The sequence below is a fragment of the Perca fluviatilis genome, chromosome 6, assembly GCF_010015445.1.
Source record: "Perca fluviatilis chromosome 6, GENO_Pfluv_1.0, whole genome shotgun sequence".
Taxonomy (NCBI): domain Eukaryota; kingdom Metazoa; phylum Chordata; class Actinopteri; order Perciformes; family Percidae; genus Perca; species Perca fluviatilis.
Window position 1 is genome coordinate 11,479,431 of NC_053117.1, and position 23,648 is coordinate 11,503,078.

At 40.9% G+C, this 23,648-nt stretch overlaps 1 protein-coding gene across 8 annotated transcripts in view; it reads right to left on the reverse strand.

The window, feature by feature from the left end:
* abca2 (ATP-binding cassette, sub-family A (ABC1), member 2) overlaps positions 1-23,648 on the reverse strand; it is a 280,330-nt gene that overhangs the window by 194,046 nt on the left and 62,636 nt on the right. For 5 of the 8 annotated variants that reach the window (XM_039804281.1, XM_039804283.1, XM_039804279.1 and 2 more), the window contains 4 exons: positions 18,891-19,002; positions 15,446-15,597; positions 7,448-7,569; positions 1,097-1,207 (listed from right to left, as the gene is read on the reverse strand). In XM_039804281.1, the coding sequence (XP_039660215.1) occupies positions 1,097-1,207; positions 7,448-7,569; positions 15,446-15,597; positions 18,891-19,002 (497 nt within the window). The remainder of the gene's footprint in view (positions 1-1,096; positions 1,208-7,447; positions 7,570-15,445; positions 15,598-18,890; positions 19,003-23,648) is intronic. The other 3 variants (XM_039804284.1, XM_039804286.1, XM_039804285.1) reach the window with 1 other exon arrangement.

Sequence of the window (23,648 nt, forward strand, 5' to 3'; positions counted from 1 at the left end):
TCGGCACAAAAAAAGTCTAATAAAGCAATATTAACAGCCAACAGCAGGCAGTGCTAATACGATCACTTACTGTATATGCTACGTGTAAAAGAAACTGAGGAAGAAGAGTAGGCTTACTAGTCTGGCTAGCACCGGCCGCTGTCACGTTAGCCTGCTGAGCTCCTGCTGAACTGCGACACACAGTCGGACAAAATTTGCAATTAGCCATACATTTTCCTAAAACGGACCATATTTGACCTCTACATAGTTGATTTCTTGCATAAAAAAGTCTCAGAAGTGAATTTAGTAATTAAATAGCGGACGAACAATGTATAACTTTTCTGAGATCTGCGTGACCTAGATTCAGAAGACTAAGCTGACCTCAGGTCAGTGGTGTAGCCTATGTAAATGTTGGGGTGTGACAAAGGTAGAGACTAGAGCCAAATAAGGAGGAGCCACCGAGTTGACGTCAACTCAGTGGTTCGTTGAGATTTGCCCGTTTTCAAAGGCAGTTTCAAATTGAGATTTGCATAGGAAGGAGGTGTCAATGGGATTTTGAGGTTCTATGTATGTCCCATTTACCCTCCAAACTGTCGTTTTTCAACTATGACAAGGTAAAATCGGTTTTGCATTCTATCACCCGTTTAAGTGGCGATACACGTTAGTAGTGTTGCCCCGTAAGGTAGCAACGTTAGTTGATGCTTCCTCTGCAGACTGCTTTACTCTCATGTGTCACGTGACCAGAGTGTAATTGCAGCCTTGTCCGTTAAAAAATCTAAGTTTAACATATTGCGATTTAATTACAAATGCAATTAATCGTTCAGCCCTATTCCTGCTACAGTGTCTCTAGCACCGCATTTTTTCTTAATGACACACACACAGACTAACAAGGTGAAAACAATACCAGCGTTGCTGTCGCAGCTGACAATAACATTGTTGAACGCAGCACAACCCAGACAATTCAGCATGATAATTTGAGATGAAACTAACTGTAATTAACAGCAGAAGGCCAGCTAATAGCAGTCACCACTACCATGAACTGGAGACTTGGTGTTCCGATATGTGACACTGTGTGTAATTTGTGTGTGTATAAGTGTGTCTAGGTGTACAAACTTACCTCCAGATGAACACTGTCTCCAGGTTTTTTTCTGGTGCCTTTTGCCCCCTGAATCCAACTTTGGGTCCCTCCTCCATCTCTGAGAGATGAAACAAAGATAAGACTGTACACCTACAGGACACAACACACACACACACACACACACACACACACACACACACACACACACACACACACACACACAATATGGACATGAGTATAATAACCGCTGGCAAGACTGCTAGTTTTTGTGGATGGCAGATTCTGCTATTTTCTGTGTGATAAGACATCAGAATATAGATTGGTAGCAGCCCAAGATTATTTCTTCTAGGAGATGGGTCAATCCTACACAGGATAGATAAGCACATAAGAAGACGGGTCCAAACTAGTTTAATGACAGCCATACAGATTGTTCTAAGAGGATGGAGGAATGAAGGGGTGCCGTCAATCCAAAAGTGGGCTCACAAACGATTCGCCAGATTGGATGTCTACACGGGAAAATAGGGAAGGTACTTAAGCTTTCTGGAGGGCTCCTAAGAAGCTTTGTGCTGGGGAGAGACATGAATGATGGGCTTATAGTACTGATGTTGGTCATTTATGTTTATTTGGTTTACAGTTTATTGACTATTTTGTTACAATTTTGTTGTGGTCTTGAAGTTACTGTCTCATCTTTTCTTGATTTTTAGGGCCCGAGCGCCGACAGTGGCAAAGGTCCTATTGAAACTGAAGGAATTATTATTATGATTAGGGCCCGAGCGCCGACAGCAGCGAAGGCCCTATTGAAACTGAAGGAATTATTAGGGCCCGAGCGCCGACAGCGGCGAAGGCCCTATTGAAACTGAAGAAATTATTATTAGGGCCCGAGCACGAGTGGCACTGAAAGTGTGAGGCACCTATTGTTTTTGTAAGGATTATTATTAGGGCCCGAGCGCCGACAGCGGCGAAGGAGCTATTGAAACTGAAGGAATTATTCTTTTTCAAGTGAATTGCCTTTTTGAAGGGCTTAACATACTCAAAAACTCACCAAAATTGGCGGTCGCATCAATTCTGGAGAAAATGTACGTATTTTAAGGGTTTCGGAAATAGGCGCACAGAAATGGCTCGCTAGCGCCCCCTACAAAATTTTAAAAATGGGGCCCCTGCAGTACGTTTAACGTAGACTCACGAAACTTGGTACACATATGTAGCATGTCAAGACGTACAAAAAACATCATTGGAGCCATAAACCCAACAGGAAGTCCGCCATTTTTAATTGAAAGTTCCAAATTAGTGCGATTTTGGCCATTTCCACATGTCGTACTTTAACAAATTCCTCCTAGAGATTTCATCCGATCAATTTCAAATTTGGTCTGTGCCATCTTAAGACCTTAGAGATGAAAAGATATTAAAAGAAAAAACTTTTCGTCATAGGGCCTGGCCGTGGCGGGGCGGCCATTTTGTGCGTTTCGCCATAGAAACAGGAAGTGGGTGTAACTTGAGTGTACATTGTCCAATTGACTAGAAGCTAGGACATTTACCGGACAAAATTGACTTAAAGTCATAGCGCCCCCTAGTGGCAACAGGAAGTAGGCCTAAAAGTCAAGGTGCTCTACTTTAACAAACTCCTCCCACGAGCGTTGGATGGACATCATCCGATTTACAAACTTAGAATGTGTGGTCTACTTGTGATACTGAGCCGGCCCCTATACTTTAACCACGCCCATGTACTCAGGCCACGCCCCCCTTTTATGGCTTTTGAACCATTTAAGGTAGAGTCTTGTGTGAGGTATCATTGAACTCAGCGTCTCCAAGCACTCAGTTACTTTTTGATAGGTGATGGTTGGACCGGCCCCCTATGCGTTAAAGTAATGGTTCGGAGTAATTTCACCCTAGGGTCCTTTGCACCATGACCTCGAGCCAAACACCCCCCCAGAAGCTTTTTTCACCTGGGTCGAACATTGGACGAATTAGCGTAGAGTAGCGTTATCAGCTGAATAGCTTAGCGCAGGGGCTAATAGATCCGAAGTGTCTCTTAACATTACCCCACTAATAATGCCCGAAATGATACCAAACGTCTACAGTAGTACAAATAGGTTACGCACTCATAAAACGATGGATTGGAAAGTTTGTAAGTACACCAGAAGTTTATGTAAATAACACTTGCCTGCTGGCTTCGCCTCTCTGCTGTTGTTGTTGCTGTGGCGAGGTGCTTAGGGCCGTCTACAAATTACAACACCGAAGAGATGCAACAAAAATATTTATTAATTTAACTTATTTTTTAAAGTAAGTGCTGTAGTATAACTAGCAGGAGACAAGTTATAATTGAGGTAAGTTTGGAGACATTACTTTATTTAATCATTAAATTAATAAATATTTTTTGTTGCATCTCTTTTCGGTGTTGTAATTTGTAGTTCGCCCCTCTTACTGCCAACAACGGCCCAGCAGGCAAGTGTTATTTACATACACTTCTGGTGTACTTACAAACTTTACAATCCATCGTTTTATGAGTACATAACCTATTTGTACTACTGTTAGACGTTTGGTATAATTCGGGCATTATTAGTGGGTGATGTTAAAGAAATTTCAAATCCATTAGCCCCGCCGCTAAATAGCTATATTCAATGTTTGACCCAATTAACTCGGTGAAAAGGGGCATGTTTGACCCGAGGTACATGGTGCAAAGTACAGTTAAATTACTCAAATATCACTTTAATCACGCCCCTTTTCATAACTAATTACGCATTTAATGTAGAGTCTTGTGTGAGGTATCATTGAACTCAGCAGAGAGTTCCCTTTCATTGGTGACACTTTGCCCCGTACCATATGCTTAAGCTACGCCCCATAACTAATGACCCGTTTCTTGTACACTATTGAGTGAGGTATCATTGAACTCAACAGAGACTTCCGTTTTCATGGTTTGGCCTGCCCCCTATTCTTTAGCCACGCCCCCTTTCACAGCTAATGAGCTGTATGACATATTGACATTCTTGACATTGACATTCAGCAGGGAGTTCCCTTTTCATTGGTGACAATTTGCAGTGTCTGAGTGCGGCGCAAATGCACGGTCGCAAGGAGCGGCGTACGACAGCAGAGGCGCAAGGGCTCGTCCAACACTGCTTTTTTGTTTTTGTTTGGGGGGGTGGGGTTATTTTCCATACAGACAGTTAAATAAATAAACACAGCGACGCCATAGACTTCGACGGAGACCAGTGAAGTCAATTAGAAGCATTTTTTCGTGATGGCTGAGCGTACTGCGCAGCTGCTACGCAGCCTCAAACTGAGCTTGACGACGTAGATGTGACGTGAGCAACCTGTCTGAAAGTTGTAAGTCTTCTGGTAGCTGTGCCAAGAGAAATCTGTTTGTTCATGGATAAATGTTACTTCATATGAATTCACTTGCCACAAACCGAAGTATTTCCAATCCATCAAAACTTTTTTTGTTTTCCAATGCTTTCATGGACTCTCTATGGGCTTCTCCCTTGACTGTATGCCTTCATGTCCCCCCAATTGCCTGCGAGCTTCTCCTGACTGCACGGTCATTTCTCTACTGTGCGACAGAAAGTTGCGTGGTTATGACACAATCGTCCTATTTTTACAAAAACGGCTGCTACAGGGCCATAAAGTGAGATGCAAGGTAATGGAGCCTTTCATACATTGTTGTGTTTCTTTAGAAATAAACAATGGACAAATAGAGTCTTTAAATGCTTCAAATGTAAAGTTATTCGCTGTCAAAGTGACGCCAAAATGAATGTGAATCAATGGAATGCTATGTGCAAGGTGATAGCTTGTTAGGCTCAGAATCTCCCCATAGGAGGTACGCTTTCCGGATGCTTGCATATTTTGTATGTAGTTTTAGAAATAAATAAAAGTAGTTGATCACAAAAAAGTAAAGGTTTTGTGTGATCTTAGAGATGTATGTGCTGGTGTGCCTTCACCAAATAAAATCCCAAAATATTTTAGAACACAGGACTTTGGAGCAAGACAATAGCTCAGTGCAAAACATGATCATTCTTGGCTTCAAGATTGCAGTGCGCCTTTGTTTGGCACAAGGAAAATGACTCCAGTGTGTCCCAGGACAATGCTCACTTGTCAGTCCAGAGCTGCACTTTGTGCCTGCACCAAAATCGAGCCCTCAATACTTAGTGGAGTGGAAATAAAGATAAGATTAAGAATATCAATGTATATGTATTTACAGAAACACACATTTCCTGTTAATTCTTCCTCAATGACTTCCATTGTAAAATTAAAAATGAGCATTCATATATACAATGTTTATGAGTCTATGATGTTTCTTGACTTCTGACCCTTTACCACTTAAAGCTTGTACACTGATGATCAATTTAGGCATTCTAAGTTATTTAATCTACAGTGTAAGATGAATGCCGTCACTGAATATGTAAATATATTCAAACTCATCCTCTTTCAGCTCTGACTGAGTACTGAAACTGCAGAGAACATTTCAAGCATGTTAACCGCCTTTGTCTGACAAATATTTGTACTGTAATGAGAATTTTCTCTTTACATCACTTTTGAGTTTGTAGTGGATGTAGCGGTTTGTCTCTCCCTGGGACAGATGTATGTAGGAGTTCTTATCAGACAGCAGCCTGCTATTACTGCTGCATGGATTATTTTGTAATCCTTGTGGATCTTTGCGTTGATTTACTGTACTAAACCTACTGCAATTACCATGATGACTGCATAATGTGAAGAAACATTGTCACCTTTTAAATATTGTGGGGAAAAGTACACTCTTATTGTAAATATTTTATTAGACATTGTTTTGTTAAATTACGTCTTCTAATGTCTGTCATATAACCAATTATAATCAAGAAATCAGATAAATGTAACCTCACTATGTAGTTATACTTTGGGATCCTGTTCATTTACAGGTCCCACACATATATTCAGTTTTCTTTCTATGTACATTTAGCCAGATTCACTATTAATCATGTATCAATATGGGTGTTTATTCAATACACATTGTGTTCATATTTTAATTTAGTGTATCATTTTTAAACACAATTTAGGCCCGGCAGTCTCAGAGAGGGGACTTTTATTTCTGTCAGAGAGACAGGAAATGCAGGTTTAAAGCTACCTTTAGTTTAAACAATGATGATGTGAGTGAGGTAACGTAAGGAAGTTAGCATAGCAAGGTGTATTCTGTCAGTGAGCGGAGGAGTTTTCTCTTTGAGGTGTCAATATAGCTGTTCTTCATAAACTAGGTGGCAATCATTCTTGCCATAACAGAAAAGAAGATCTTCCCCTCAACGTTAAAGGTGCGGTGCCACACGTATTTCATTACTTTTTGGTAATGTCTGAAGTTCTACCATGGCCTCTAACATTTTTTGTGGAAAAAATGCCTTGGTTACCTTGTTTCAAGCCATTCTAGTGTGGTATAGAAATCCTACAGGAAGACTCAGCTCGATTTCTGCCAGTTCTCATTAATATTCAACAAGCTAAGCTGTTTGAATCTGATTGGCTAACAGCTAGCCAATGAGAGCCTCGCTGTCAGAATCCTTTACCCAGCCCAACTGGGCGAGCTAATGAATAGTAATGAGCTCAGGCAATCCGATGTCAGACTGACCAGCTTTTGTAATTGGCCTGATTTCTCTGCTTATTTCTTTTCAGTGGCTAGAGCTGACAAAGGAGGTAGCAGTTCATTTTCACATTCACAACATAACACAAACACATATGGACCTAACATATTTCAAAAAATGCAAGTAAAAACAGTTTTGTATGGCAGGGCACCTTTAAGCAGGGCTATGCTCCTGAATTGGTTGAGGGTCTTGGAATTCTGCTCCTTCGAGATATAAACTGTGACTGCCCTTTGCCACTCAGATGGGATGCTCTTCTTGTTTCAGGAATGAGGATCCATAGGAGCTTCCGCCCTCTTGGACAGTTCTTATATAGCTTGTACGGTATTCTGTTTGGTCATGGTTGGTACTGGATCGTGCCTACAGCATGACCTGCCTGACCCCACTGAGTTTGGGTGGTGATGTGTCAATCAGGGCTGATGGTTCTGGAGGCTTTGGCATGTAGCAAATAATGTACAGTATTGTTCCTATGCTCATAATTTGAAATGGCAATATAAGCTAAACATTTTTTTTACTTTTGACTGAGAAAAATATATGATATAGAATTTTATATTGTTATTATGACCTACAGTATGTATGAATAAAGTGAACGAACATTTGGATCTGTAAAAAAATGACAATGTATCGACAAAGGGAGGGTTTTTAGCAGAGCCTATAACAGTGAACAGTGTGTGCTTCAGAATAGTTGACTGTATTTAAAATACTGTTCTCCTCCCGGCCGTTACAATACAATCTTGGATTAAACACAAGTGGGTTCAGTGTTCTTTGTCTTTATAACCATCACAATTAAATACATCACCTCTCTGAGGTTGACTGGAGTGTTGAGCAACAGGCTGGTTGTGGAGTTGGACAGGGAAAGGTTCTTAACCAGGAACTGCTGGAAAACCGACTGGTTCTTCAAGACACTGGCCAGCGTAAAGCCTACACACACACACACACACACACACACACACACACACACACACACACACACACACACACACACACACACACACACACACACACACAAATGATTTAAAAGCTTTCCAAAAAAAATGATTTACAGTACACAGTTACCCTGAGGAGTGCAATTTTATGATTAAGTGCCAGGCAGACTTCACAGTAATTAACTACTTTGTTCTAAGATTTAGTCTTTTGGGGCAGTATTTTTTATAGCATATCAAATATTATAGTTATAACTAGAGTTATACTATCTTTTAAGGTAATCATCTTTGATACAGCAAAGAATCTGACAAAAAATGTTTTCTATGATTTAGTAAGAGTGAGAACAAACTAGAAAATGCATTTCCTGCGGAAAATGCGTGGGAATGCTGAATAGCTGAACTGCTAAAGCTAACTGGTTGAATAGCTGAAATCTGTAAGAAGAAGTTGAAGTAGAGAGAATAGTTGAAAAAGTGGAAATCGTTAAAAAGTTCAAAGTTGACGCTAAATTGTTGGCTTTAAAAGCTGAAAAATGACAAAATATGTAGAACATTGTGAAGTCTTTAGCTGAAGCTGAAGAATAGTTGAAAAAGTGGAAATTGGTTCAATAAGTTAAAGAAAGTAAGAGAGGGAGGGAGGAGGGATGGAGAAAGAAGGAGAGAGAGAGAAAAAGAGAAAGAGACAGGGAGAGAGGGAGGGAGAAGGCGGGATGAGAGAGAAGGAGAGAGAGAGAAAAAGAGAGAGAGAGACAGAGAGAGATGGAGGGAGAAGGAGGGATGGAGAGAGAACAGAGAGAGGGAGGGAGAAGGAGGGATGGAGAGAGGACAGAGAGAGAGAAAAGAGAAAGAAACAGGGAGAGAGAGAGAAAGAAAAGAGAAACAGAGAGATAGAGAGGGAGGGAGAAGGCGGATGGAGAAAGAAGGAGAGAGAGAGAAAGAGAGAGACAGAGAGAGAGAGGAGGGATGGAGAGAGGACAGAGCGAGAGGGAGAAGGAGGATGGAGAGAGAAAGAGAGAGAGGAACAGGGGAGAGAGAGAGAAAGAAAAGAGAAACAGAGAGATAGAGGAGGAGAGAGAAGGCGGATGGAGAAAGAAGGAGAGGAAAAGAGAAAGAGACAGGGAGAGAGGAGGAGAAGGCGGATGAGAGAGAAGGAGAGAGAGAGAAAAGAGAGAGAGAGACAGAGAGAGATGGAGGAGAAGGAGGGATGGAGAGAGAACAGAGAGAGGGAGGGAGAAGGAGGGAGGGAGAGAGGAGAGAGAGAGAGAAAAGAGAAAGAAAAAAGGAGAGAGAGAGAAAGAAAAGAGAAACAGAGAGAGAGAGAGGGAGGGAGAAGGAATGGAGAAAGGAGAGAGAGAGAAAGAGAGAGACAGAGAGAGAGAGGGAGGGATGGAGAGAGGACAGAGAGAGAGGGAGAAGGAGGGATGGAGAGAGAAAAGAGAGAGAAACAGGGGGAGAGAGAGAGAAAGAAAAGAGAAACAGAGAGATAGAGAGGGAGGAGAAGGATGGAGAAAGAAGGAGAGAGAGAGAAAAGAGAAAGAGACAGGGAGAGAGGGAGGGAGAAGGCGGGATGAGAGAGAAGGAGAGAGAGAGGAACAGCGAGAGACAGAGAGAGATGGAGGGATGGAGAGAGGACAGAGAGAGAGAAAAGAGAGAAACAGGGAGAGAGAGAAAGAAAAGAGAAACAGAGAGATAGAGAGGGAGGGAGAATGTGGGATGGAGAAAGAAGGAGAGAGAGAGAAAAGAGAGAGAGAGAGAGAGACAGAGAGAGAGGAGGGATGAGAGAGGACAGAGAGAGAAACAGGAGGAGAGAGAGAAACAGAGAGACAGAGGAGACGGAGAAAGAAGGAGAGAGAGAAAGAGACAGGAGAGAGGGAGGGAGAAGAGAGAGAGAGAGAGAGAGAGAGAGAGAGAGGAAACAGGAGAGAAAGAAAGAGAAAACAGAGAGGAGGAGAATGGAGAGAGAAGGAGAGAGAGAGAGAGACAGAGAGGAGGAGGAGACAGAGAGAGAGAGAGAAAAGAAAAGAGAAACAGAGACAGGAGGAAGGAAAAGAAGGAAAGAGAGGAGAGAGAGAGAGAAAGAAGAAGAGAGAGAGAGAGAGAAAGAAACAGGAGAGAGAAAGGAGGGAGAGAGAAGACAAGGAGAGAGAGAAAAGAAAGAGGAAACAGAGACAGAGAGAGTGGAGAGAGGAAAAGAGGAGAAGAGAAGGAGAGAGAAAGAGAGAGAGACAGGAGAGAGGGAGAGATGGAGAGGACAAGGAGAGAGGAGAAAAGAGAGAGAAACAGGAGAGAGAGAAAGAAAAAGAGAACAGGAGAGAGGAGGGAGAAGATGGATGGAGGAAAGAGGGAGAGAGAGAGAAAAAGAGAAAGAGACAGGAGAGGGAGGAGAAGTGGATGGAGAGAGAAGGAGAGAGAGAGAAAAAGAGAGAGAGACAGAGAGAGATGGAGGGATGGAGAGAGGACAGAGAGAGAAAAGAGAGAGAAATAGGAGAGAGAGGAAAGAAAAAGAGAAACAGAGAGAGGAGGGAGGAAGGTGGATGGAGAGAGAAGGAGAGAGAGAGAAAAGAGAGAGAGAGACAGAGAGGGATGGAGAGAGGGACAGAGAGAGAAATAGGGGAGAGAGAGAAAGAAAAGAGGAAACAGAGATAGAGGGGAGAGAGAAGACAGTAGAGAGGGACGATAGACACAGGAGGAGACACAGCCTAGGAGGGACTGAAATGAAAGAAGGGATATGAAGGAAAGATATAAATATTGGTATAGGAAACAGAAAGAATAAACAGGATGAAAGAATAATATTTGTGGAAACAGAGGATAAATGGAATAGGGACAGGAAACAGGAAGGTAGGAAGGGAATGGATGGGAAATGGAAAGGAAACAGTGGAATGGAATGGTGGGAAACAGGAATGGAAGGAGTATAAATATGGATGGATAAATAATGGATAAATAATGGAATGAAGAAGGAATGGAGGAATGGAATGGGGGCTGAAGGGAAACGGAAGATGGACATGTCATGGAATGAAAGGCCAGTAAAAGGCGTATCACAAAACTGGAGCAGATCTTCTGAAACTAGACAAAAATACCTACGTTTTGATGTATAAATTGTGTATGACAAGTAGATATTGTGGGCGTGAGAGTAGTGTTACAGACAAGGAACTAAGATAATTTTTTCGCTTCACCCTCTAGCTGTGATGTCATCCACTCTAGCAAACGCAATACAAACACCCTGTTTAATCGATAAAATTTCCTGAAATAATCACTAAACTTAAAACAGATTTTTCACAAAAACTGTAAAAGATATCAAAACACTGAGCACAACCCGAATACCTGAATATTTTGTGAACATTTTACATTTTGAATCACGTCTGTAGGTGGAAGAATGTAGGAGGAGATACATTTTGAAGCAGAAGAAGATTTTAAGGAGTTGAAGGCTGCTCTCATTGACTTTAATGTTAAAAAAAAGTGTTAAAAAGCTTAAAATTTTAAAAAAGTATAAATAGTAGAAAAAAAAGTTGAAGAAGTCCCATCATTAGCTGAAAGAGCTGAACATTTGAAAAGTTGAATGGTTTAAATAGGTGAAAGTATGCAGAAGTTACAGAGAGCCAAAAACGCACGGAAGAGGGAATAAGCAGAAGAAAATCTAGAAAATGCATTTCCTGCAGAAAATGCGTGGGAATGCTGAACAGTAACTGAATGCTAAAGCTAAACTGGTTGAATAGCTTAAATCTGTAAGAAGAAGTTGAAGTAGTCAAAATAGTTGAAAAAACCCAAATCGCTTTTAATTAAAGTATGAATTTCATTAAAAAGTTAAAACTTTATGCTAAACTGAACTGTTTGCTTTTAAATGTTGAATAATGACAAAATGTGTAGAACATTGTGAGGTGTGAGTAGATTTTCTAACTGATAATGACTCACATATGCAGAAATATGAAACAAATTAATACTGTAATACTGTTAAAGATGAAAGTTGAAAAGGCTGAAAGAAGAAATATTTTTATTATTATCAGATATATACACTGCATAGAACGAAAAAGCATCAATCTAGCTGAGATGAGATGTGAAATATATTAGGGGAAAAACCTGGCCTGAACAAGAAGAAAGAGAGGAAAGAGACAAGGAGAGAAAGAGAGAAGAAAGAAGAGCCGGAGAGAGGAGAGAAGAAAAAGAGAGAGGAGAGAAAGAGAATAAAGAGAGGAGAGAAAGAATAAAGAGGAGAGAGAGAGGAAAGAGGAAAGAGAGGAGAGAAAAAAAAGAGAGGAAAGATAGAAAAAATTAGAAAAAGAGCAACTTTGACTAAAATTGACTAAAAAAGGCTTTAAAGTTTGACTGTCTGTGAAAGGGTTGTCATGGCTACTAAGTGTCTGTGACGTGTTTATAAACATGCTTTGTGTATGTGTGTCTGTGTATGTCTGCATGTGTGTGTGTGTCTGTGTGTGCTTGGCGGTGTGTGGTGTTTGTGTGTCTGTGTGTGTTTGTGTGTCTGTGTCTCTGTGTGTGTCTTTGTGTGTGCGTGTGTGTGTGTGTAGGTGTGTGTCTGTCTGTGTGTGTTTGCGTGTGTGTGTGTATCTGTGTGTGCTTGCGTGTGTGTGTGTCTGTCTGTGTGTGTGTTTGTGTGTCTGTGTCTCTGTGTGTCTTTGTGTGTGTGTGTGTGTGTGTGTGTGTGTGTAGGTGTGTGTCTGTCTGTCTGTGTGTGTGTGTGTGTGTGTGTGTGTGTGTGTGTGTGTGTGTGTGTGTGTGTAGGTGTGTGTCTGTCTGTCTGTGTGTGTGTATCTGTGTGTGTCTGTCTGTCTGTCTGTGTGTGTGTGTGTATCTGTCTGTCTGTGTGTGTGTATCTGTGTGTGTGTCTGTGCGTGTGTGTGTGTATAGGTGTGTGTCTGTGTGTGTAAGTGTCTGTGCTGTGTGTGTGTATTTGTGTGTGCTTGCGTAGGTGTGTCTGTGTGTCTGTCTGTGTGTGTGTTTGTGTGTCTGTGTCTCTGTGTGTCTTTGTGTGTGTGTGTGTGTGTGTGTAGGTGTGTGTCTGTCTGTCTGTGTGTGTGTGTGTGTGTGTGTGTGTGTGTGTGTGCGTGTGTGTGTGTATAGGTGTGTGTCTGTGTGTGTGTGTGTAGGTGTGTGTCTGTCTGTGTGTGTGTATCTGTGTGTGTCTGTCTGTCTGTCTGTGTGTGTGTTATCTGTGTGTGTCTGTCTGTCTGTGTGTGTGTGTTATCTGTGTGTCTGTGTCTTGCGTGTGTGTGTATAGGTGTGTTCTTTGTGTGTGTGTCTGTGCGTGTGTGTGTGTATAGGTGTGTGTCTGTGTGTGTCTTTGTGTGTGTGTCTGCTAAACTGGATGAATAGCTTAAATACGTAAGAATAAGTTGAAGTAGCGAGAGTGGTTGAAAAAGTATAACAACATCCTACACTGGGACACATTGATTGATGTACCACAGCAGGATTCGAACCCTGGTCCTCCACACCAAAGTCCAGCAGCATAACCACTGGGCTATCTTTAGATGAGGCAAGCAATGGTCCTTCGTTATTTATAAAGCATCCCTTTGATCATTAATCGCCACACCTAATGAGTGAGAGACAGTGTGAGAGAACCCTTCAAACAAGCCTTAATAAATCCACAACAGTAAATGCTATCGAAACAGCGACTTGACCGTTAGAGGCACACGGCCTTTGTGAACGTATCGGTATAAAATTTATATGGATAAACATAAAAATGTGGGCATGTCAGCGATTTAAAAAAGTGGTTCGTTCTGCTCTTCGCTGGAAAATATGGACCTTTTATCATTGGAGCGGATGGACAGAAATTTGTTTATCTCGTCATTTGGAAGCTCGCTGAGCCAAAACTATGAGACGTATCACATGACTGAGCAGATTTTCTGAAACTAGACAAAAATACCTACGTTTTGATGTATAAATTGTGTATGACAAGTAGATATTGTGGGGGTGAGAGCAGTTTACAGACAAGGAACTAAGATAATTTTTTCGAAGCTTCACCCTCTAGCTGTGATGTCATCCACTCTAGCAAACGCAATACACACCCTGTTTAATCGATAAAATTTCCTGAAATAATCACTAAACTTAAACAGATTTTTCACAAAAACTGTAAAAGATATCAAAACACTGAGCACACCCCGAATACCTGAATATTTTTTGAACAGTTTAAAGTTTGAATCACGTCTGTAGGTGGAAGAATGTAGGAGGAGATACATTTTGAAGCAGAAGAGGATTTGAAGGCTTTGAAGCCTGCTCTCATTGACTTTAATGTTAAAAAAAGTGTTAAAAAGCTTAAAATTTTAAAAAGTATAAATAGTAGAAAAAAAGTTGAAGAAGTCCCATCATTAGCTGAAAGAGCTGAACATTTGAAAAGTTGAATGGTTTAAATAGGTGAAAGTATGCAGAAGTTACAGAGAGCCAAAAAACGTACGGAATAATAAAATTAAAGTTAAAAATAAAGAACCGAATAACAATAGGTGGAATGCTGTAGAACAGCATTCCCCCAATAAAGAAAATGGCCGACAGAAACAACAATAGTTGGAATGCTGTAGAACAGCATTCCCACTAATGAGGACTGTGGAGTTTGTTCCCAATTGGAGTCACTTTAGGAAGGGCTCTTCTAATGGCTAGTATGCAGAAGAAGACAATTCCAAAGAACAATAACTATTTCAGTGTACATATGGACATATGAATATTGTTGTATAAGACTTATTTGAAAAAAAAGTTAACCTATCCTTTGATGTGGCTCACAGATCTGCTCAGTTCAATGTACACAGAGGGGAAAATACACTCAGAATGACCAGATTGAAGTGTTTGAATGTATATGGCAGCCATTGATTTAATATTTGGATAAAATCTTCTTTCATGACAGGATAGGATATAGGGTTGGCTTTTGTTTTAGGGTTTTGTATTTGTGTATTTTATGTTATACTCTGTGTTTTTTTATTGTGATATGGATCCCCCTGGGTCTGAAATAAAGTTTATATATACCCTTAATTGGAGGATTATAAAGGGAAAATAGAGATTGATGTTCATGTTATCTTCCCATTTATTTAATATGAATTTAATTCAATTACATTTAAGTCATTATTTTTTCATATCTCTACATTTGTACATCTGTGCATTAAAATACCATGTCATGTTATTTACCTATGTATTATTTGTGTTGTCCTCTTTAAACACAACCTGTTTTTGCACTACATGTAGCTACGCATGTCAAACTACACCGTTTTATTTCTTTTAGTCTTTAGTCTAAATACTGTGTACAATTATTTCTGCTAAGTCACTTTTAAAAAATTTGCACAATTTAAAAACAATACCTGCTTACCAATAGAACACTAACAAAAAAATGGAAAAGAAAGAAGTGTAATTTTTTTTTTAAAACAGCACATATTTGTGTTATAGTCCACCTATGCTCTCAATAATCTTTTTTTCTGATATATATTTTGATACCAAATTAATCATGAAGCCCACACGGCTTGCAGGTGTTTTGGTTTGTGTTGTGGTTTGCATAAAAAAAACACACACCCAGAGGGTCACCGGTTCAAGCACTGAGTGTGGACCAGTAGCTGGAGAGGGGCCAGGTCACCTACTAGGCACTGCCAGGGTGCCCTTGGGCAAGGTAGAAAAACCCTAACTGCTCGAGGTGCCTGTTCATTGGCAGCCCCCTCACTCTGACATCTCTCCATCTAATGAATTTGCTTATGTCTTGTTTGCATGTGTGTGTATTTCAGACTTGTGTGTGTGAAATGTGTACAATAACAGAGAGAAAAGAAATTCATTTATTGTTGGGGATTTATAAAGTAGGTCTTCTTCTTCTTACATCATTAGGTGACAGGAACCTATAAGAGGTAGTCATCATACCAACACATCAGTCTAAGCATGGCTATATGTGAGATATTTACTGGTGTTGTAGTCCGGTGGTAAATGGGTTGAGCTGAGACTCTCTAGGTGCTGCTGCAGGGTCTCAAGCTCATGACCCAAACCAGGCCGGTCAGACGTGAAGAGGCGATTCTGTTCAACCACTTCACTGATCCGCTCCAGCAGCTGGGTCACACTAAGGGGAGATTTATCGATAAAACCCAGTTAACACACCAAAAATTCCTATTGTTAGTCATTTTCTTTAAAGGTCCAATGTGTGGGAATTTCTCCCATCTAGCGTTGAGATCATCTCTCGCGCCACACAGTTCAAAGTACGTATTACAGTTACGGTAGCCTTCACGCTTTTTTCTGAGTTTTTCTAGTAACCTTACCAAAAAGGCTCAGGTTGCTGCAAATGTTGGTATAATATGAAAATGGCTGGTGGATTTAAGACAAAAAATTATAATTTATTGAATGAATCAAATTTGAAAATATGTGTCATTGGCTTGTTGATCTTTACATTGTTAGTTAATTTCCTAACCTGGCCTGGGCTGGGACACACATTCATACGGTTTCATAAAGTACTTATTGAACTTTAACGTATCATTGCACTTACAATAACGAGAGTAGCTGTCCTCAATTTAGGTCATCCTGTACGTCTCATCTCCGGTTTGTGTGTGTGTGTGTTTGTGTGTGTGTGTTTGTGTGTGTGTGCGCGTCAGTCGCGGGGGGAATTGAGCAGCCTGCCTGTTGCAGAGAGCCAACAGGATTGAAACAGCAGCAGCTTTTCATTACAGCATACATTGATGTTAACATGTATACAGGTTGGCAGGACGGTCTGAAATGTTTTGCACGGTCTTTAGCTGTACATTTTGTTGGTAAATGTGAGATGTTCGAGTCACACACGTCTCGTCTTCATATCATAAACAAGGAAATGAATTTGGCGACGTACATGTTACGTCAACCCGTTCTCACTCCTGCTTGGTCAGTGCTCTAAGAGTCACATACTGATACAAAGTCTGGCAAGTGGGACTGCTGGGATTGGTTGAAGTCAAGGGGAAACTCCGGTTATTGATCAAATTTGTGGAGAAGTTGCGGTGATTGGTAAAAATTGCGAGTCACACCAAGTTCACGGTGATTGGTTGAATTTGCGTGGATTGTCGCGATCGCGACATCGCGAAATCCTGGAGGGAGTGAATATCCTTTTTCTTTTTCTGGGCAAAGAAGAAGACTCCTGTTCCTGAAATTTGGATTTTGAATATGTGTGGTCCTCCATGTTTCCTTCTTCAAACTTGCCGGGAAGTGACGATACCCATTAGCAGCATTAGCAGCAGCTGTGAGTTTATCATGTGACAGCGAAAACGCGAAAGGCGGAGCAGTATGTCCTGTATGTCCCTTACTGGCTAACGTATTTCAAGATGGTGCATGAATATGGAGCGTCTACCCCAGTTCATGCAAGTGCAAATGTAAAATTCCAAGCCAATAGGAATACTTGGCATTGATGGTAGTGGTAAATATTCTTAAAAAGGACGGGCAACACAGATTTTGATAATGAAAAACTAAAAACGTAACACACTGGACCTTTAAGAGATAGTACATTTAAAAAATAACTTGGCAAAGGGAAGCAAAGAATCAAGAGTGTTTTTTTTATTTGATTAATTTTAGGTTCATATTATGAGAAAGAAGTGAGTGAGTGCAAAAAAGTGGAAAAAGGGAGGAAGTGAGTAAACTGGTGGGTAAAATTAGGAGCAGAGGATGCACGGGATAAAAAATAATGTGACAGGAGATGACATATGTATCAAGCTTCTTAATATTCCTCCTAGGAAGTTTTGTCAGTTATTCTGGCTGTTTAGACCTCTGCTCAGGTTTGCACGGGTGCATGTGAGAGCGAGAGAGATAAGAATTGCACTCCTATACCACCCCAACCTTCCTTTTTACGCGTAATTTGCAGCTTGTCATCTTACTTTCTTGTTTTCTCGGCCTAACAAGAATCGTGATGGTGGATCGTTATGAGCTGCTTGCATAAACGACCCATACGGTTGTTTTCTGGGTGAGGATGGTCTGCATTAATTTTTTTACATGGTGCACAATTAAGTAGGAAAGGTAAAGACTTCTGCGACTAGACCCCAGCGTGTCGTAGTCAAATTTAGGGGGGTTGTGATGCCATGGTTAGTATAGGAACTTTCACCCAGAGTCTAGAAACTTCTTGTTTTCCATCTGTAGTACACCTTTTTATTATTTTCTTTCCTTTAAATATTTTTTTTCTTTCCTTTAAATATTTGTTTTCTTTCCTTTAAATATTTTAAAAATATTTATGTTCATTTACAAATTTCAGGCAAGCATGCATCTGTCTTTAATTTCAATGTTAGGTGGGTTCCTTTTACAAACCCTCAGGGTTTTTTTTTATCCCACCTGTGTTTCTCCTTTTTTATTTTATTTTATATGCACAAATAAAGAAATAAAGACACTGGTGGTGGTGGTGAAGAGGTGAAGAGAGTTGCCTGAAGATCTGTGTGATGAAATAAAAAGTTCAACAGACACAATATAATTTGCGTAGGAGGATTGTGGCAAATTCTCGTTGTTTTAACTTTGAGTGAACGCCCATAGTCAGCTGGCAGAGTAGAAGTGAGTCAAGCAAGTAGAAGTAGCACTTCAACGTTGCAGTGGCAGCTGGAGCAAATTTGGGCCTCATCAGATGGAGATACACCCGCTCGTGGCCATGTTTTTTTTGTTTTTTTTTGGAATGTTGTGGATTGTGTTTTATTAGTAAGTGTGTTTTGCATTCATGGAAATGACAAAAAGTCGAAATATTGCAAAAATGTTTTTTTACGCTTGGCTAAGATAGAAAGATTGGTGTATTGATGAAACCTAAATGCAATGGAAACAGACTTAGCAAATAAATCATGATGTACATTAAAACAGCGGCAGACAAAAACATCAGATCTGTATGGTGCTATGAGGAGATTGTTGTAATCAACAAATGAAAGAAACAGAAATGCCATATTTCCACTAGGTTTCCGCATCGTGGAAAATTATGTTATCAACTGAATGTCTCTTGTTTCTTCTTCTCGTTGTGTCCTTTTCTGCAATGTTGGCAATTATAAAAACAATTTCGCGACATTAACAGTAGAAATATGCTCATTACAATGTAATCTACTAAGAATGTGCGCTTGTGTGTCTTTGATTGGCCATGGCAGCGCCTTGCCGAACTGCATTTCAGCAAAAGTTTAACCTGGTTCAACTTTTTTGCCAGACTACCATGCATTTTTTTTTTTGTCAGAGTCCCGTGTGTTAGCTGGACTAGAATCATTGGAATTAATTAGAGGGCTGCGTTTTTTCATGCAAAGCCAAAGTTACTGCATTAGTCTGATCTCAGTGTTCTCACAGAAGTAATGGAACAAAGAAATAAATAAATCACTCAAGACAAACAACTGCTATTAAAAAAAAAGTTATGACACTGATAAGTGATTGCTGACAAAATCTACTCACGTGGAGTTCTTGTACTGAAGGAAACCAAATTCATCCCTTTGTCCATCTGGGCATAGCGACTGCATGATGGGAATAATGCCAGCCGAGGTGAGTGGGGCTGCGCTGTAAAAGGCTGGACACAAGGGAGGAATAATGGGTTAGGAGGGACAAAAAGAAAAGGCAAAAGGGAATATAGAAGATACAGAAGTAGAAAAAGAGGAGGACCAAACAGTACAATGAGGATGAAAAAGCACAGGGAGATATTCTGTTAGAGTTGGAAAGGAAAAGAGTTGTCAGATATCAGCCACCTTAAAGGCAGCACAACAGCTAATGGCCAGAGAGGCTCTAATATGTCAATGCTGATTACACAGGCATTTTATCATTTTGTTGCACAAAAATGGCCCAGGATATTTGTCCACATCTGTCTATAAATGCTGGCTATAAATCTCAACCAGGTCAAAAAAGAAACTTCAGCTCTTGCTAAACTAAAAGCCCAATGTTCCCATGGTTACTGCTGGAGCCTGTATGTGAGTGTGGATCTGGTACATTCGTCCACAAAAATTCTCCTATTGTCCTCCAGCTCACTTTCTCTCTCATATCATCCATAATATCCACCTAGCCTATCCCTTTCTGAGAAATGGAAGACTCTGCATCTGTAACAGGTGTATAATGAGCTAATTAATGACTGACAATATAATAAAACAGTTATAATGATATAAGGTATGTCCTCATGTTTTATATGGATACAAAATATGAAAAATTTATTTATTATATTAAAGGGTAACTACCATTCTTTTTTCAACCTGTAGTCTACAGTCGGCAGCGGCAAAACAAGCTACAATGTAAGTTAATAGGGCAATTGTCCAGCTTCACAAAAGTGCTTGTTTTGCCACTGACAGGCTCAGATTAATATTTTATGTGTCTGACAACATTATGGAAAGGAGGGGTCACGTGATGGCGCCGAGCAAGATGGCTGCTTAGGCTAGAGGCTGCGGCACCACTAGTTTACATTTCGTGTGAATATATAGGCATTTGCAATCTATCACATTGGTTTATCCTCATAAGTTTCTCATCATAAGCCTCTCCCACTACCAAGATGCCGAATCCCCAGAAAAACGAAAATGCGTCTCAACAACATCAAAGCATCAGGGCTACCACTAGCTCAAAAGCCACCCAGGCCTCTCCTGTATCGCTGACACATGAAGTCCATGAGTCCATACCCACTGCTAAAATACACGAGCTTCTGCAGAAATCAGAAGAACGAGCCAAACACTTCGCAGATATCCACAAGGACGTCTCAGAAACGAGAAGAGCTGTCGAGGCGATTGAGGGTAAGCTAGCCGACATGCTAACCAGGATAACTAGCGCGGAGGCTCGTCTTGATATGCTGGAGGAGGTGGAAAGGCAGCGCAGCCTCTCGCCCCCGGCCTCGGCAAACTAACTGAGTACGAGGATTGGGAAAGGCGGGTAAATCTACGCATTTATGGGTTCCCGGAACGTGTTGAGGATAAAGATGCCATATCGTTTTTGAGGGTCACTCTCCCAGAAATCCTTCAGGATGACTTCCTGGGGGGCTTAGATTTGTAGCGTGCTCATCGGTCGCTACTACCAGCTAAGCCTGGAGCCCCCCCAAGGCCATTCATCGTGCGGTTCCTGAGGTTTCAAAAGAAGGAGCGGGTGAGACAACTTGCTAGAGAGATCGGGGACGTCCGCTGGCAGAACCATAAGATAAGCTTCTATCAAGACTTTTCCAAGGCCACGAAGGAGCGACGACACTCCTTTTTGGAGTGTAAACGTCTGCTTCACTCAGCCAAGATCCCGTTTGGCATCCGCTATCCTGCAGTGCTCTCATTCACAACGCCAAGTGGGATAAAGCATCGTTTTGAAGATCCCAAGAAGGCCCTGAAATGCATCAAAAACCTCAAAAAAATCTCCACTTCCCCCTCTAATCTGTAATCTACCTCATAGCATATATCTACCACTCTATCCTCATGACTGTTATTGTCTTTACTGTGGTTTTTATAGATGCATTCTTTATTACAATTTGTAATAAAGATTTTTTTTTGATAATTGGTGGTCACACTTGAGTGGCCAGAAACTCTTATTTCCTTGAGTTAGTTATCCAGTTGTGGATTAATCAGGGAGGTTTGACAGTACTCTGCTTCCTCACCTCCCTTTTTTTTGATGTTTTTTGTCTTCTTCTCTTTTGGGGTGTTTTTCTTTTATGGATCCAGACTCCAGATCTTACTGTTGTGGGGACAACTCCATTTTTTATTTCACAATTTTTCCCAGCATATGACAGCTCTCAATCTCATTTCGGTCAACGCCAGGGGTCTTAACATTCCACACAAAAGGACCACTGTACTAGAATGTCTCCGTAAGAAAAATATAGATTTTGCTATGGTCCAGGAATCACATTTATTGTGCAAAGATGTGGGTCGATTAGCCAATAAGTTTTATCACCCTATTGCAACTTCATCTGCAGCTACGGAATGTAAAGGAGTAATGGTATTGTGTAAACGCAAACTAAAATTGAATGTGATTGACTCCTGGGCGGATGATGCAGGTCGAAAAGCCATTGCCAAGATTTGCATGGATGGGAAAAACATTGCACTTATGCTTATGCCCCTAATGCATTTGATGGCACTTTTTTTTAAATCCTTGCTTGATCTCACAGGGTTTAATTTAGTTCTAGGAGCAGATTTCAATGTGGTGTGGGACAGCGGCATGGACAGAACAGGTGGCAGTGAGACTAGGGACCAACGTCTTGTGTCTGAGGCGTTGCACCACTGGGCATCCGAAACAGGCATGGTCGACATTTGGCGTCTGCTAAACCCTTCCCTAAAAGACTTCTCATTTTACTCAGGGAGACATAAATCCTTCTCGAGATTAGATTTTATCTTGCCTCAAAAGATCTATTTCAAAATATTCAAAACGCGCATTTCATTCCAGTTACCTGATCTGATCATAAACCAATATAATGTTCGGTCACTGTTCTCGCTCGTCTTCCACTAAAGCCCTCAGGTGGCGTTTCAATTCCTCCTTACTGCAAGAAACATTGAAAACTCAGTTTGAAACAAATTTTAGCGAATTTTTGGAATTTAATGTCGGCTCTGTTTCCGATCCGGGAATACTTTGGGAGGCAGTGAAAGGCTTTAAAAGGAGTAACACCACTTTATACGCTTCAACACAAAATAAGGAACGTGCAGCCAAATTGGAAGCTTTAGAATTAAAATATGTTGATGCTTCCCTGTAACATAGTTTTAACGACTACACAGCCCTACAGAAGGAACTGATTAAAAAAGAGATTAACTCTCTTCTGAGGCGCCGTTCAGAATTCCTCATGCACAAAACAAGGCAAACTTACTACTTTAACTCCTCAAAACCCAGTCGTCTACTAGCAATGAAACTTCGGACAGATGAGCACTTTGCTGACATTTTTTGCATTAAAGACAAAGACGACACTATACAATGTGACCCAAAGAAAGTAAATGCCTCTTTTGCCTCCTTTTATCAGGAGTTATATAAGTCAGAAAGTAACTTTGACTAACGTGTCAGTGATATTTTCTTGGATGACGTTAAACTACCCCGCCTTAGTACTGTTGACTCCATAAAGCTAGATGGCCCTGTCACATTGCAGGAGTGTGAGGCAGCTGTTAGGGACATGCGTAAAGGTAGATCACCAGGGCCGGATGGAAGTCTACCTGAATTTTACCTTACCTTTTGGCCCCTGATCGGCCCTCTGTTATTGGACATGATCCTTTATTCAATCAGAATGGGATCATTTTCTAGGGATGTTAATTCAGCATTAATTTCACTGCTTCTTAAAAAAGGAAAGGATACAGTTGAGTGCTCCAGCTATAGGCCTCTTTCGCTTTTAAATGCAGACTTAAAGATTTATGCGAAATTACTGGCACGGCGGCTTCAAGGCCATATAACAGAACTGATTCATAGTGACCAGACAGGGTTTATAAAGTCTAGACTTGCTACAGTCAGAAGACTATTACATATTATAGATGGTGCTCAAGGCTTAGGTTCCCCTGCCGCTGTCCTGTCACTTGATGCAATGAAGGCCTTTGACCGCCTGGAGTGGCCATTTCTGTGGTCGGTGTTAGAGTTCATGTGGGTCGGCTTGCAGTTCATTAATATGATTAATGTGCTATATAATAACCCAACAGCTGTAGTGCTTACAGGCAAAACTAGCCATTCTCCCTTAGCTTTCTCGAGAGGATCAAGACAAGGCTGCCCTCTTAGCCCTCTGTTATTCGCCCTTTCTCTTGAACCACTGGCGCAAGCCATCCGTGGCTCACCCACAATCTCTCCAATTTCCATTAGGGGAACACACCATCACGTCTCACTTTATGCTGATGATGTTTTATTGTATATAAATAACGCTGTGCAATGTATCCCACATGTTTTGTCAACCTTTGAACATTACGGTAAACTTTCTGGCTTTAAAATAAACTGGCAGAAATCAGCTTTGCTACCTTTAAATCAGGCGATATGTAATGTTCCCATCCCTGCATCTATTCCAGTCACTAAAAGCTTTACTTATCTGGGGATAGATATCTCTTCCTCCATACAGACAATCATTAACATTTTTGTAACACACTTAACAAACTTGTGGCGGATCTGGACAGGTGGACCAACCTGCCAAATTCACTTCATGGCAGGCTAGCCATAATTAAAATGAATATTCTGCCCAGAGTCAATTTCGTTAGCTCGATGCTCCCCCTTCCCCCGCCCCCTCAATATTGGAGCAAATTACAGTCAGCAATA